Below are 17,269 nucleotides of genomic sequence, written 5' to 3'. Positions count from 1 at the left end.
ATCAGGTTCACTCTCCTTTTCCTGTGTATTACTGTAGCCAAACAAAGTAGTTAATCAGAATCAGAAAGCCATATCAGCCCTGTTGACATGGACTTGTCAATGATGATGGAGGGGGATAGGGAGGAAACTGCAAAAAATAGCTATTTGGTTCAGGCTGAAATATCTAAAACTTTTACAGGAATGTTGTTACATCAGAAATTCTACTGCATGAAAGCAGCTTTTTCAAACTTAAATATTTCTATGAACTTAAAAGTAAAATGGCTTCTCAAAGATAGCCAGTAAGTGAAATCTACAATAGTTCAGTATTCTTTTTTTTTTTTTTTTGCATCGCTTTGCATGGTGCCAAGAACAGTGGGGCTCTTGTCCTTGACGGGGGTTCCAAGACTTGCTGTAACAGAAGTAATAATACTCCAGCCTTAGAGACTCCTTAAGTTCCTTTCAACAAACACAACATACTCCTTACCCCAGATAGATTGTTTTGGAGGGGAGTGACCTTGTGGCTAAAGGAATCTATATAATAAAATTCCAGGATTGTCACTCTCAAGGCTATTATGTCTGTAGAGGCAGTGTGATGTGATGGAAACAGCTAGGAGCATGGTTGAAAACTCTTTTTGTTTAGAATAGCACCTGCTTGAATCATCACTGGGATTCATGGTTTGTTACTGTCTAGTTTTTAAGTTCTGAGCCATTTTTGGCTTTTTTTATATGTATGTATGAATGTATGTATGTGATTTTTATAAATTACACCCATGCGACAGCCTGGGCTGTCAGCTACCAGTATGCATATAAATAGCAGTATTGCAGTCTGGCTAAAGGAGACCTAGGACATAGAATTGTAGATTACTATTTCCATTATTAAATACATGGAAGGCATTCAGATAATATGGTAATAGAGGGGCAGTGTACGTAAGTACCTAGACAGATAGAAATTAAAGAGTGAAAAGACCTGTTACATCATCTAGTACAGCCATCTGCTAATGCAAAAATGTGCACTGTCTAGACAAGCTTTAATGACCCTTGGTTTCTGCTACTTCTTCTGGAAATATCTGCACCATAATAGATCTCCCTGCTCTCTCCACTGCAGATGCATCCATTGTTTGGTCTCTGGTATTGTCTTCCTCCTTTAGCATCTTCTTCATGGCACTGGAAAGATAAGAACATAAGAATGGCCATACTGGGTCAGACCAATGGTCCATCAAGCCCTGTATTCTGTCTTCTAACAGTGGCCAGTGCCAGATGCTTCAGAGGGAATGAACAGAACAGGGCAATTATCAAGTGATCCATCTCCTGCCATCCAGTCCCAGCTTCTGGTAATCGGAGGTTTAGGTACACCTAGAGCATGGGGTTGCATCCTGGACCCTATTGGCTAATTGCCGTAGACATATCCTCAAAGAAGTTCTTTTTTGAACTCAATTATATTTGTGGCCTTCACAACATCCCCTGGTAACGAGTTTCACAGGTTGTCTGGGTGTTGTGTGAAGTAGTAATTACTTATGTTTGTTTTAAATGTTTCTGCTAATCTCTGAGAAGATCCTCAGCTCTGATTCTTTTTTCTGAGTTTTTTTTTTTTTTTTTTTTTTTTTTTTTTTTTTGGTAAGCTGCAGAGGGATGGAAATGGTGAAGGGCAGGCAGGGGCTGAGGAAATGTGGTGGAGTTTTGAGGACAAGGAAGCTGAGAGACCAAGGGATAGGAAGTGGGGCATCTTGAACTCACATCCTCTTAACATGCTCCTACCCCAGTCCTTGTGCGCTAATAGGCAACCACCAACTTGTTCAGTAGTTGCCCCCTCCCCAGCCATATTACAGAAGGGGTACTGGTGTTCTGTTTCCAAGATCTAGTCACCCTGCTTCTATTACAGCTTTTCTTAAAGGGACTTTATTAGGTCTTATTCATCAAAGGTTTAGGTTTCGTAAAAACAAGCATTTCGCAAACAGAAATATTCCCCTTGCAGTGTCTATAACCCAGACATTACAGCATTGTGCTAGTGTATTTGAGAGAAAAACTAACAAGTCTTTTTTTATTGTCTAAACAGAGAAATGCATTAAGTAAACAGCATATCTAGTGTAGCGAAAAGTAAATCGGATTATTAAATCTGCTATTAAGTAACGTAAGTAAAGACATTAATTTTAAATTTTAGATCCTGTGTCTGTTTAACCTAAAACATACTGTACATGAATAGACAATCAGTTGCACACACATCCTTTGCTGTGCAAACTTTTACATAAACAAAGTTATGAGGATGAAACACACATCTTAATTCTAAATAACAATGTTTCTGTGGTTCCATAAACTCCAAAATATAATGGACAGCAACAGTGCCTAAATTAAACTATGAGGGGCGGGGGGGAAGGAATACACCAGAAAGATGGGGGTCGGGGAGAGGAGACAGAAATATCTGCTGTCTTTGTTCTTGGAAGCCATTTCTTTCACCATTTGGATACTGTCTGCTTCTTGTACACAAACATTACAGCATCCAAGGGGAATTAGAAACACTTACCCATGACCACAAAATCAAATTCTAGATCCGTCAGGATAAAGCAATGCAAAAAGAAAATCTTGGCGCCCACTACTTTCAGTCTGGTTTTAGCACAGTCGTAAACTCCTCCTAATGCTGAAACAGGCAGGCCCTGTCCTCTGGGTGGAGAATAGTAAATTTAAAAATTCTATCTCTCAGAAGTGTAAAGTGCCCTGAATTTGTAATACACTGTAGAGGCCTTAAGTAATAGTGCTTGCCTCTAGTGATCTCTATCAAGTTGCACAATTTCTTCCATTTTAACACACTCTGATTAATGGCTGGCTGTCTCTTTCCCCCCTCTCCCCCCCCCCCATGTACTTGATGTCCCATCCAGACAAGTTAATATTGAGCTGGGTGTAATCTGGGTCTGAAGGGTGTTTGATAATAATGGTTAGGGATTTAGTTTCATCTGGGTTAACAATCCGACTAGTGTGCGCTCCTTCTTGCCCGACTAGCTTTGCTGTCAGCTATAGCAGTTCACCAAACAGAACAAATGTCAGCAAGACACTGTCATGGGTGTATTCTTGGGTATGGACATATTATTAGAATGGAAGACAGGTGAATTCCAAAGTGTGTGTACCAAGGAATGCTGATACACAGCTGGCGAGCACACGGGCACCAAAAGCTTTGGAGGTGCGACAAGAATGCCAGTGATGAACATAAACTGAATATACAATCAGGCTGTCTTGAGCACTTTGCCAGTGATTGAACCACACGGGGCTTGATGTGCATGAAGGCCATGTCCCTTTGGGATTTACCATGATGACGATGATGTGAATGCCTAGGGGCCGGTCAGGCTGGAGACCAGATTAAGATGATATTGACCAAATTTCTGCTGGTTTATTAAACCTTTTCACTTAATTGGGCAAGATATGTGTTTAAATGCAACTTGTCCCACTAGCAGTATAAAGGGAGAAGGCCACAGCTGTCCCAAACTCCTACTGTGCTCCTCCCCCCCCCCCCCGCATAGCTTATTGATGCCCAAAGCCCAACCCCCCTCGGCCTGTATTGCCTCAAGGCCTGAATGTAGCCAGAGCCCCATGCAGACGAATTCATGAGTCAACCATTAGCCCTTCTATGTGTTCCGGGTCCTTCCTGCAAATCTAACCCCTTCCCAAGTGAAGGCAGACTAATACCCACTTTGCAGGAAAAGGGCATTACCCAAACTCCCAGCATCTGTGTGTCAGGAGCGCCAGCCAACCCAGCTTCTGTTTTTTTTTTTTTTCTTGTTACTGAGTGGAGTCTATCCCATGCTGCCAGGATCCACCACCTAAAGTTGTAATCCTGGGAAGCTAAAGCAAATGAACTGTGTAGTGCAGCTGCCTCAATGTCCAGATGTGCTTGCACAATGCAAACCCATCCAATTACCGTAATGTGCAGAAGTGCCTGCTGGCCCCCAGTGGCTGGGACCAAACCTCCCCACACCCTAATCTGAAGTGTATAGCAGAGAGAAACAGAACAAGAGTCAGTGGTTGGAGGCTGAAGCCTGACAGATTCAAATGGGAAATGAGGTACAGTTTTGTAATGGTGAGGATAATTAGCCATTGGAACAACTGACCTAGGGAAGTAGCAGGTACTTTACCATCTGAAGTCTCTGAATCTAGGGCAGATGTTTTTCTGAAAGATAGGCGCTAGCTCAGCTGCACGTTATGGGGCTTCATCCAAGAATCACTTGGTGAAGTTCTGTGGCCTGTGTGACACAGGAGGTTACACTAGATGATCGTAATGGTTCCTTCTTCTTGCCTCTAAAACCTGTGAAACTCCATAGACCAAGACTGATGAAACACAGATACCCTATGCTGCCAATTACAGCAAAGGCAAAGGGGGGGGATGGAGGATGGGCTTTTGCAGCAGCACAGTGGGTGAAAGAGGAAGAAGCCTGACTCAGCCTAGCACTGCTCTTTTGTGTGTGGTCCCAAACCTCCATTAGCCAATCCCAGGGCAATTAGCACTAGGTAAAAGTGTTGGGAGTGCACCGATGGCACCCTTAACAAAACAGTGATTGCAACAAACCCCTCCAGAGATGTGGCCCCAGCCTCTGCCCTGCAATCTGAGCTGGCCATTGGGGAATATCTACACGGCAATGTAAGCCCGTGGTTAGTGGGACTTGAGTCAGTTGACCCTGGGTTAGAGAACCTGGGGCTTGAGCATCTACACTGATTGTTAACTCTACGTTAAGAATGTTCTAACCCAGGCTTGAACCTGGGGCTCTGGTGTCCACACTACAACATGCAGATCCGAGTCAAACCAACCATATGTCACACTCCTATGTGCTATCCTAGATCCGCTTACTCTTGCCCTTTGACAGGGTGCATTGGGGAAAACTTTGCTGTCCACCATGCACGTTACAGGAAGTTTGAACAGCTGCAAACACAGCCCGCAGAGCAACATGGAGGAGGTGCCTTTTGAAGAACTCCTGCTTGTGCTTTTGCTCCTGTGTCAGGAATTGGGCAGAGCTTCCGTGAGACGCCGGTGGATGTTTTGGTGGCGTTTTCTGACCCACCTGAGGCACCGGGCAAGGCTTGTGATGGAGCAGGGGGAAGAGGAGGAGAAGGCAGAGTCAGAGGACAAGGGGTACCCAGGCATGGCAGACTTGCATTGGCTGATGCTGCTCAGTACACTCAGTATAGCTGCTGATGCCCCCTACGTAGACTGGCACAGGGCTGTTGGCATCACATTGTTATGTAGACCTGGGATGACCAGCAGTGGGTCCAGACCTTTTCCATGAAGAAAGCTGCATTTCTGGAGCTTTGTGAGCAGCTTGCCCCCACCCTCCAGCGTAAAAGACAAACACATGAGGGCACCCTTACCAGTCCAGAAGCAGGCTGCTTAGCCATCTGGAAGCTGGCTACCCCAGACTGCTACAGGTCCGTTGTGGCTTACCCGAAGGTGGCAGGCATACAAGATATTCCTGAGGTAATTGCTGGCTTTGAGAGAATGGGGTTTCCAGACTCTGCCAGGGTCGTTGATGGAACTCCTGTGCCCATAGTTTGCCCTCCTCAAGGAGCACAAATACATAAATCGCAACGGGTACCACTCCATTGTTATACAGACCCTTGTGGAGACTACAGGTCAACTGGTGAATGCCAATGTGGGCTGCACTGGGAAAGTTAATGATGCCAGGGCTTTTCATTGCTCAGGAGTCTATGCTAATGGACAGGCTAGGACACTATTCCCACCAAATGACGACATTATAATAAGTGGTGTTACTGTCCCCACTGTTATTCTGGAGGAGCCCGCATGCCCCCTTTTGCCCTAGCTTACGAGACTGTGCCCTGATTTCAGAGGCTCTGGCAAAAGATGGTTTAATTACCCTCTCAACAGGTGTAGAATGGTGGTTGAATGTGCTTTTGGCAGATTGAAATCATGTTGGAGATGGTTACAGAGCTGTTCGGATTCCAGTGTTGTCAATGTTGTCCGCATTACTATGGCTTGCTGTGCTCTTTGCAGTCTTTGTGAAGCCAGAGGTGAGCCCTTTCCCCCTGAAGGGACCTATGACAGTCACGGGCCACTGGATCGGTTCCCTCAGCCAGAAAGTGCACCTACCCCAGCTGGAGCTGGTTGCACCCAGGCAACAGATGTCAGGGATGCTTTGTGTTCTCATGTTATGGACTTGCATGGCCCAGTGGAAGCGGGGGAGTAGCACCTCTATAAATGTGCTTGTGGAGGGATGGGGCTAATTGATTTGTGGGGGTTCAGTGCTTGGGTTGGGCTGGGGGCTTGAGTGACATGCAGTGTATCTATGAATGACGTGACAGTTTATGAAATGGGGGGTGGGGAATGATTCACAGTATGGACTCATATAAGGAAGTGATTGAAGTGTGGATGGCTGTATCTAATTGCATAGAGAATTAGTGTTTGCTTACTAATTCCTAATTGCTCCTGATCATGTGTTTACCTTTATTGTTTCAAATACAGATTGTATGATGAGATGCGGTAATAGCAATAAACTTTCTTGATGACCTAAAAAGCTTATGTTTATAAACATGTTTTAAAACAGTACAACATCCTCTCATTGCCAGGCAGGCCAGCTGCTATTATCACACCAAAACACCAGTTACAACAGAACTTTTCCAAAACAAAACAAAACAAAACAAAAAGTGCACGAACAAGTATGAACAGTGAAATCTATCTACACAACACAGACCCTGGGCCCGCATTCTCCTTTCCCTTCTTTCCCCATTTGCCATGCACTTGACACCTGGGGAGGGAGGGTGGAAGTATCCACAGGGGAGCGGGCCAAGATGGAGGACTGCGTGGTGCTAAGTGCCCCAGCTGCTCATGGGGCCTGATTGCATGGGCCATCCAGCCGTGGAGTTTTTTCCAAGCTGTTTCACTACGTCCCAGGGTATGGCACAGGGCACTCAGGTCATGGTGTGGGAGAGGCAGAAGGAGCCAGTACTCTTGAAGCCGTGATTGATATCAGCTACTCAAACAGCTCTCTGCTGAGCTCTGTTCTCCTCCCTTAGCCATCATTCCTGTTCCCAGAACTGCAAAGCCAAGTGGATGCTCCTGTGCTGAAACCCTGTCCTCAAGCTGTGCGGCCAGCCTCAGCTTTCCTCTTGCCTCTCACCATACCTTTTCTTTAGCTGCAAGTCCCCCCTGTTTCTGGTACTAGACCTGCTTGTTGGCCCTCTCCAAATGTCAACCATGGGGTGATTACAAAAACACTTTCTCTTGGAACAGTCCACAAAGGTATGTTTCAGGTTTGTGCTGCACTTGTGAGTGAGCTTGGCAGTACTGCAGCCGGTCGAGGGGCCTGGAATAGGACAAGTCACAGAGGATTATTGCCTCAAATAAGGAGCACAGAAAAAAATCCCTGTGGCAGTTTCAAGGGTATAAAATATTACTTTTCCAAACTGAAATTCAGTATATTGTGAGAGGGATGTTTCAGTCCACAGAAGCTCCCTGCACACATCCTGGTTAATCACAGCAAAAGAAATGCAGAGACCATGGTAAGTTAAAAATTCAGTGTTTTTGTTTTCTAAAAATTTCAGAACTACTTGGGGGCAGTCAGTGGCCTAGCTTCAAAAGCTTTTTCTATCATTTCAGGCCTTTCACATTTTGGCGGATGTAACTGTTCTTATGGTTCCTGATTGGCAAAGGGAAATGTTATTCCAAGCTGCTGGTGGGAAACCTGCAGTGTATACAGCTGAAGTATTCAAATATCTAGTGACTGAACAGCACAGCTAGGAGTGGAGTTGAATTTTTAAACCTAAAGGTTTCCAAGTGCATAGTCCATAATGGGTGTCACATGATGAGAGCAATTTTTTATAAAATATAAAAGTTATGAACACTTGAATGTATCAGTTGACAACTTCAGATGATACTGAGACACTGTATATGCCTTAAAATACTGTGGGGTACAGTTAAAGTTTCAACCTTACTTTTGCATTTCTTGATTTCTTTGAGTGACTGGTTGCTCAGTTTTAACATTGATGTTTTTGGCATAGAAATAATAGTATGAAAGCTAAATTGAATAACTAACTTCAGAACTTTATTTCTCATGGTAAATTCTCCTTTAAAGTGCCTGAAGCATGCAAGATGTCACCTTAGCAATGCCCCTATGCTGCTGTGCAGTGCAGAGAGAAGGAAATCAAAATGATCCATTCTCATCACATGCATAATCCATTTGCAGTAGAAAACTTCGCCTCCATTGAGATCTCAACCAAACTGGAAGGCCCCTGGCTCTGACCTAGTTTTCTGTATCACTGATAGTATTTCTCCTGACCAGGTGCTCCTCAGTTTTCTTATCTGCCTTCTGTATGTTTAAGCAAAGACTTCTAAGCTTGTAATTCAGGGAGGCCATTGTACCAGGACTACACACACGTGTGACATCCTCCACTCCTTCCTCAGTTAACTTTAACATGATGTGCTACGCTGTGAGCTCCTTGTGCCCATTGGTGAGTAGTTAGTTACATGAGTAGCACCTTCGAATCCACTGAATTGAGTAAGCATTCACCAGTGGGAGTTAGGACTCCATGCAGCCTAACCCTATGTAAAGATCCAACACTTCTGTCTTCAAGTGAGCACACATGCAATGCTACCATTTTCCTAAAGGGTACCCAGATTGTCTTGGGGTATCATAGTGTTCCTGTTCTGCTGTCGGTAATTTTGTCAGCACCATAGAATAAAGTAGAAAATTGAAACTCTGAGAAAGATCAACAAATCCGTGCGGAATGTCACGCAGCAACATCTGTTAACTAGGCTCTATCTCTTTCTTTGACTCTCCTTTCAAACCCCAAATCTCCTGTTTTGAGAGTTTGGAGTGATAGGAGCTTTAAAAGGAATTCTAGCTGTTTGTTTCTTTGTGGTCTGAAAGCCTTGAAAAAGTACCATTTTGGAATTAAAATTTTATATTTGCATGTTTCTATATTTTAGTTATGGAACAAATGGGAGTTTGCTGAATGAATTAATTGTGTTCCATTGTAAAAGTCTATCATGAGAGCCATTATATATGGTAGCTTAGAAAGCCCTGCAGAGAGAAATTAAAGTCACTTCCCTTTCTAATCAGGGCTTTCAGGAAATCGTTGATTACAAAATCTAATACAATTGCTCAGAGACATTTGTTTGATATTACTTCTGATAAGTGAAATTTTTACGCAATTTCACCAGTGAGTCTGGAAGCAGCTACACTCTCTTTGATGGCAAGACTGATTTCACTAAAGCGCTTCCTCTTATCCCTCTAAAGAATTATAGCTAACAAAACATTAGTTCCATACTGTAGGTCCGGTATAGAATTAAAATTACCATCAGGAAATGGCTAATATAATGGACAATATGTTGTTTAAAGGTGGACTGAACATCACATTAAGTGTAAACTTATCCCACCTAACCTCCTTGAAGGAGCCAGCAAAAAAATTATGGCACATTTTAAAGTTTCATTGTTATTCCTTTTCAACAGAGTCAGCATATTTCATTAGCGCCCATCCAAAAACTGGAGGAAGCACTGTATGAGTATCAGCCACTGCAAGTCGAGACCTATGGACCACAAGTTCCAGAAACTGAACTTCTAGGAAGGCTAGGGTAAGTAGCACATCAGAACTTTAATCTCCGTTTCATGGCGTTGTATCTGGGAATGTTACCATCTTCACTTTGCCAGCAGCATATAGATTTTTTTTTTTTAAATATCTTAATGAAATATTAGACTTCCTGCACAACCATCGTTTTGTTTGGGTGGATAAGCTACATTTTTTTGGTCTTCTAGCCTTTATAGATCTATTGAGAGCTAAACTGGATTGCATTAGTATTTTTTAAGGTTGTCGTTGGCAGCCATAGTGAAGTAGCTGTTCATTTTCAGTTGCACTGTATTAAAGAGTAAATAAATAAAAAATCGGGGTTTAATTTACCCAGCAGTTAGCCAGTAAAAATATCAAAGCTGGGCCTTTTGCCATGGAAAAGGGTAGATTTACTCACTGACTGCCATCTACAGTTAAACAACGTTTGTGAAAAATGAAGCATAGAGCTTAACTTTGTCAAAGTATAATGCAGGGCTGGCCCAGCAGTTTGGCTGCATTGCAGTGTGCGTCCATGTTTGGAAGGGAACTTAGGAGCCTAGTGTTCCAAGGTAATGGAGACTAAATAGCACAATAGTGGCATGCCTGCTCTCCACTAAAGAGGTTAGTAGCTGAACACCCGCTAAACACGTACACGACCAGCCAGATGGATAGTGTCATTGAGCTGGGTCTGCCTGACTTCAAGGTCATGCACCCTTGTTACTTCTAGAAAACACACTGCAGAACAAAGAAAATGCAGGATGTCGGGGGAAGAAACAAAATTAAAAAAAAAATCCCAGAACGTGCATCCAGGAGAACTGAGGCCCCAAAATACCAATGAGAGAGTATAGCTGGGAGGGACCCTTTGGTATGCATCTTGGGCCTGATCCAAAGTCCACTGAAATCCAAGGAAGGATTCCCATTTACTTCAGTGGGCACTGCCAACACATGCTGTTGTGTTTTCAGATGAGAAATTACACTCCTCATCCTGGGAGGGCATAGAGGTCTCAAAAAAGGTTTTAAAACACAGTCAGCCCTGATGGATAAGCAATCTAAAACACAGTGCTGCCGAAATACCTTCAAGCTTGTCTAGAATCACTTTTATTGTTTGTGTTCCCATGTATTCCTGATGCCTATGGTTTTCATTATCTGATCTCAAGTTTATCAGAGGAAATATTCATCAGCTATCCCAACCCGGACATAGCTGGAGCCGGCATTCGCCACCTGTTCGAAACACAGCTGTAGGGGCCCTGCTGCAGGGGGAGTTCTGAAGCTCCATCAGCCATGGACCTTTTTACAGATGAAAATGTTCGGGGGGAAAATAAGTCTTTCTGTGGGGAGCCCCCTAGGCATTGGCATTTCATGTATAACATATAACCTGGGTAACTTGTGCGAGGTGAGAGCTCAGAATCTTTCTATAATAGCTATCTCCATAGTATCTAAGAGTGTGTGATGCTTGTTCCAGGAGAATTCAGCTTCTTGGAAAGCAAACCCCCTCTAAGTACTGCATAGCTTCAGTCTAACTGCTAATGTTGCATACAGTAGCCCCAGTCTTGCAAATACTTATGCTCATGCTTAATTTCTGGAGATGCACGGTCAGCAAGACCCACTTAGCAGAGATGTTCAGGAAGAGGTAGTAGTCTGACTGTGTGTGTGTGTGGGGGGGGGGGGGGGGTCTGAGCTCTTCCTGCATGGGATGGCCTCAAGAATGCAATCCCACTTGGCTGCCAAATGCAGGTGATGAAAGTGTTTGAGTGATTTGGTGGATGTCAATCTGCCACATGTAGAGAAGCTGTGAATTTCCCCAACTGAGTCTAGAGGCCTTTTGTAACTTAAAAACAAATAATATACCCATCCTGCATGTGCCCTGCTGTTACTCCTCAAATCCTATTACACTGGGTATTTTTAATATCTTAGACCATGCAGCACCCTACTCCTTTATATATTGGTTTCTGTATTTGCATGAACTCATGCTCATCTGATGATAAATACTTAACAAATGTGTTGTGGACCCATGGCTGGCCTTTGAGGCAGCTGCAAACAGCTGGCTGAATGAGGCAGATGGGTTGAGCATAATGGTGTAACATGCTCCTACTGAAGACTTTTAGCTCCCTTTCAACTTGAACCCTATTACAAAGGTTAAATTTAAGAGGACACAGATTCTCAGTTTCTGCATCTCTCTCTCTACTTGTCCCCCTCTGAAGTGAATATTTTCATTGGTCTATGGAAATTAGTGAGGTTTCACTTGATCATTCAAATTTCTCAGTTTTATAACACTGTAGTTAGTCATAGACGACAGCAAAATTTCTTGTCCCTATAAAAATATTGCAGCTTGAAAACTGCAATTTATTGCTTGCTGGACAGTTCCCCAAAACATGCAGACTTCAGTTCATCCAAACCTCAGGAACCAAGATTTTTGCAAATACTCTGCCAACCTAGTGTGGAGCCTTTACATTTATTCTGGTAGCATCTTTTATTGATTTTAAGATATTGTTTATTACCTTCAAAGCACTCAACAGGCTGGATCCTTCAAATATTCTGGTCTTAACCTCATATTTTCCACAACACTCACATCAATCTTCAGAGCAAGGAAGGCTGCTCCTTTTGTAGTTTGCTGGAGTCTGCTGAGAACAAATGGGGTGATTAGCACGAAGAGTAAGAAAGAGGATAAATTCTCAAGAGCTTATTTTAGGACTCTTCGTACTTTTCTTTTTTCTAAAAAATGGTGGTTCATATTTAAATTGTCCTATACCAGTTACTCACTAGGCTTTAGATAATTAAATTGTGTGGGGACTGATAAGCTCTGCAAAGCATGCCATTTCTCAAACATTTTGGGCAAGCCACATGGGAAAATCAGTGTTCAAATAGTTTTTTAAAAATTGTTTCCAAGCTCTCAAAGGAAAAGGGTAACTAAGTGCTACAACTTTTTTTGTAACCTTCATGAGTGTTTTTGATATCAACTCCTTTAAAAGCCTGAAAATAATTTAAGAAATAGATTTTCAACACACATGAATGACAGCGTATATATATATTTTTTCCCCTCTGGTGTATCTCAGGAATAGTTTCCTGAATCACTGGTATATAGATGATATTCCCAAATTACGTGTGTTTCTATGGCAATTATTATTTGCTCCTGACAAGATGCAAACAAGGATTGAACTTTGTCAATGGGAGTTAAAGTTTCTCATTGCTAACTGCTAATTGAGATTCCCCTGACTACTCTTGGATTGGGTTAGTATAGGAAATCTCAGTTGCTGGCAATGCAAGGCTACTTTTCTCATAATTCCGGCTTTTAGTGTTTTTAAAATAAAAATATGAGTTTTTGGTGCTGGTCTGTAATTGAGATGGGAAACAGGTAAAAATAATTAGCAACAAAACTGAACATAAATCCTATTGGTGGTTCTGCAATTTAACTCTTTCACATGTAGGGTAACGATGGACTTCTGCTCAAAAAATATCCCTTGATACTGGTAATCAGGATAACGATAGTCCAGATCCTTAATTTTTCACTTGGTTAAAATTTAAACAGAAATTTGTGGTGAGCCAAATCTGAATACCTCTGAACACCTTGAACCTTGTTGTTCTGGGTATAGATAATACACCAAAGATTGCGAGGCACTCACATACTGTGGTGATGGGACCCAAATAAGCACCTTAGATGGATAGATCAGAGCAGTCCCCGGGCCATACATTGGATAACGATCAAATGTCCATGCTGATATTCCTAGATATATCAGCTTCAGGTGGTGGTGGTGGTACGGCTGTTGGGTGACTCAGTGCCTTCTTTTGAGCATTCCTAGAGGGGAATGGCCAACACCAGCTCATCTTTCCTAAGCGTCCATTCATGAGTCCACAGAGTTCTGTCTGGTCTCCCCTTCTATTCACTGTGTATAGGTGACCATTGGCAGAGTTAGTGCAGTCTTGGGCTGCATGTCTTCATTATGTTGATGGAGCCCAACTCTCTATTTCTGTCTTATCTAACACCATACAGTGTTGCCAAGTGCCTTACCTGTGGTCTGTTTGGGACTGAGATGTGAAGGAATGCTAGCTTGCTAAAGCTCAATTAGGAAGAATGAGGTGAAGCTGGTAGGTTATGAAAAGCAACTGAGAAATAAGTTCTCCATTGAAGCTGTGTCTGTGCATACCATTTGTTACTAGAGTTTGCAGCCTGAAGGTATTGCTGGCGCTCCAGCTGCTGTTAGATGGCCATGTAGCAGCAGTATCCAAAAAGGCTCTCTTTCATCTCCATTTGACCAGGTGATTGAGATCACTTCTTTTGCATGCAGACCTTGCTACTGTGATCCATGATCTCGCACTTCTGCAGCGACGACTGTAATGCACTTACACCTGAAATCCACTCCAGTGTTCAGCAATATGCATAGGTGGCCTGTTGGTTTCTGGGTGGAGTTTTAAAGTGTTGGTTTTGACCTGTAGAGCCTTAAATAGTGTGAGACCTCCCTGCTTGAGACCTCTGCAGTACTGGCATGGCTGTGCTCAACAGAGAAACTCAAGCTAGCATCACTTGATTTAAAGGAGAGAGAACTGCTAGCATGGTGTTCTGTGTGAGACGCTTTTGGGACATGGGAACTTTCGCTCTTCTCTAGTCCAAAATAACCCAGATGCACTGACCTTTGTATAATATTGCAGGGCCCATTGATTTATATAGGCTTTCAGGGTGGAGGTGTTAAAATACAATTTTCTTTCTGGTTGGTTACTTTTTGGTGTTGAAGTAGGTGGAAGATGCTGGGTGTGTTTGTGATTGGACTTTGAATTTATGCCTGCGGGTCCCGGTACCTGGAGTATGCAGGATTTCTCATACTTATAAATCAAGAGAAATTTTACAAAATAACTTGCAAATATGTTGATTGAAAGAGTAAAACGGAAACTGGGAACTGACTCAATCATCTTCCCTTACTCATGTCAGTAATACCACTGACTGAGAGTGCTAATATCTTTGCTGTTATGTAACCTTGATTAAAAAAAACCTAAGGATCAAAACCATGTCCTTTTTATGTCCCTCTGATGTCTTTTAAGCACATGAGGACAGCTTGGTGCACCTAAGGCTGGCAGGATTTGCTTCATTATGTTCTCACACTAAATACAGCAGTGGAAGTGCCACATGCTACTGACTGCTGTACATTTTTATAACTTGAAAATCATAGAATATCAGGGTTGGAAGGGACCTCAGGATGTCATCTAGTCCAACCCCCTGCTCAAAGCAGGACCAATCCCCAGACAGATTTTTACCCCAGTTCCCTAAATGGCCCCCTCAAGGATTGAACTCACAACCCTGGGTTTAGCAGGCCAATGCTCAAACCACTGAGTTATCTCTCCCCCCCCACCAATCTGCTTATATGATTAGAAATTTTGAGAAAAAATCTGAACTTCATGCCTTGTAATTTTAAAAATATTATCCGTGGTGGGCCTGATTCTCATTTACACTTTATACCACCTCTGACAGAGTGAAGAGGCCTGAAATTACAGCCATGTTTTAATAATTCCATTTGCACCTACTTTAAGGCCTCTTTACATTGCCAGAGTGCTGTACTGGAGCGGCTGCGGAAATGAGATTCAGGCCTGTTTTTTTCTTCTAAAAGTGTCTCTAGAGGCATCCTGGGTAAATATATGTGAATCATGGAAAATTAAGATGACAGTAGATTCAAGGATTTGTTTTGAGAAAAATATGATTTCCCTTTATCTAGCTATTTGTTTTCAAATACACCTCTACTTCGATATAACATGAATTCGGATATAATGCGGTAAAGCAGTACTCTGGTGGATCAAAGCAAATTCAATATAACGCAGTTTCACCTATAACGCGGTAAGACTTTTTGGCTCCCGAGGACAGCGTTATATCGAGGTAGAGGTGTATAACCACATTATTTAGAGCAGTGGTCAAGTAAGGCCATTCCTTCCTTTGGTTTTCTTTTTTTTTTTTTTTGGTAGGTGAACTGCCATTGTGACAGATATTACCTCAGTAGCACTTTCAAAAGATAAACATAAACAAATGATGTTTTAAGAGCAAACAATAAGCATTGAAATAAGATTGGACTTCTTTGGGATTTCTCACGTGAGTAAAGCAAGTAGATTTGGGCCTTTTTTGTAAGTGTAACAACGGGGTTGATTCCATTTTTTTTTTCTAGTTCAGAACAGTTCAATTATTTCAAATTTCAAATGACGACAAGGCTAGATTTCAGCTCTGTTACAACTTCGGTAGCTTCTCATTTGTAACCTTCATTTCAAGTAGAAAGTGTGGGCATGTTTCTTTGTTATGCAGTGTTGTAGCATAATTTGAAACATATGTAGTGTTCTGGAACTTTTGTTTTGAAATGACTAGTATAATTTCTTAGCTGTCAGAGTGATTTTTAAAGAGGTGATCGTAATGATCGTCTTCGAGCTGTTTTTAAATCCTTGTTAGTCTGCTTCTCAGTCAGGTCAGTTGCGTAACCTGAGTCTCTGCATTAATTTCCAATAAAATAATTGAGAATCGATTGGAAGGGGTACCTGGGCCTCTGAATTCCAAAAATTGTAACAGGTGATTTTTCACGTCAGCTGTCTTCTGACGGGGGAATACAGATATTTTTTGAGCCTTACGAAGGGAGAAAAGCTCGAATGTGTGGCTCTTTTCAAGTTGATCTGTTTTGGCCCATTGATTCTGAACACTAAGTTCATTCTGCTTCCTCTGAATAGAATATAGTTTCTTAGCAAGCTCAGTCATCAGAGAGCTGAAAGATTGAGTAATGGTAAGGAAGGTCTGATTTGCAACATATACTTTGCAGTTGCTGTCCCTTTATTCTTATAGGAATTCTGTTGGCTAGTAGGGCACACATTCTGATTTCCAACAAGTTTCCTGTCCTCGGGCCTTATCCAAATCCCTTTGAAGTCAGTGGAAAGATCCTGATTGACTTCATTAAGCGTTGAATCTGGCAGCTGATAAATGAGAATTGGCAGGTAGGAGGTGGAGTATTTATGCTTTGAGGACATAACTTTATCTGGACACCTTTCTATGCAGTGTATCCACACTTTAAAAAAACAAACACCCTTCTTGTACACACTTTGCAGTGAGCAGCTTTGAATAAAGACTTTGTGAAGAAAACAGTTCACCCACACACTATATTTTATATATTGGATATGCAATAGAGTAACTAGTGCATTTCCTTCTTCAGAATCGAATGGGAAGGGAACGTATAGCAATTCATAAACAATGTTAATTTTGAGCTGATTTAGGAGCTGGTTTATATTGCTTTAACATACTACTTGAAATCCTGCAGGTTTTGTTATAAGGGTTTGGAATGCTGAGGGTTTATACAGGGGAGGCAGATAAGCACTGTTTTTTTCAACTGAATGGAAATCAGCCTGTAGTATGTCTGAAGTCTTACTGTTTAAGAAATCGACTTTTTGGCAAAAATATCATATGAACATTTCAAATGACACCCTGTAGTACATGGTGTTTTGCATGGAGCTCTTCTGTCAAGGTCATTAGAAACTGAATATATTAATAGTGGACTGCTTTTGAAACAGAGTTTTACTTCCTGCCTGCCCACCTGTGGGTATAGTGTGGGTTCTGTAACTGTAAAGGGTCTCGGGAGAGTTATAAAAGCAAAGAAAATGGAAAATGTATAAAGAAACAAGAAGGGAAGCCTGCGTACACCATGTAGTTACTTATATTTAAAGTTGGCTGCAGTTGTATATGTACCACTAAATTAACCTCAAAAGCTGGTCATGACAGCAGAATGTCCATAGTAATTGTTTTTGTTGG

General features: G+C 42.2%; 1 protein-coding gene across 1 annotated transcript in view; it reads left to right on the top strand.

Annotated features, from left to right (window-relative positions):
• The window catches only part of MNAT1 (MNAT1 component of CDK activating kinase), a 183,873-nt gene that overhangs the window by 120,624 nt on the left and 45,980 nt on the right, over positions 1 to 17,269 (top strand). Inside the window, exon 7 of the mRNA XM_026654211.1 lies at positions 9,420 to 9,541. Within this exon, the coding sequence (XP_026509996.1) occupies positions 9,420 to 9,541 (122 nt within the window). The remainder of the gene's footprint in view (positions 1 to 9,419; positions 9,542 to 17,269) is intronic.

Source organism: Terrapene carolina, unplaced genomic scaffold, assembly GCF_002925995.2.
Source record: "Terrapene carolina triunguis isolate 2854851 unplaced genomic scaffold, T_m_triunguis-2.0 Scaffold189, whole genome shotgun sequence".
Lineage (NCBI taxonomy): Eukaryota > Metazoa > Chordata > Testudines > Emydidae > Terrapene > Terrapene triunguis.
This window is presented reverse-complemented; position numbering and strand designations above follow the sequence as displayed.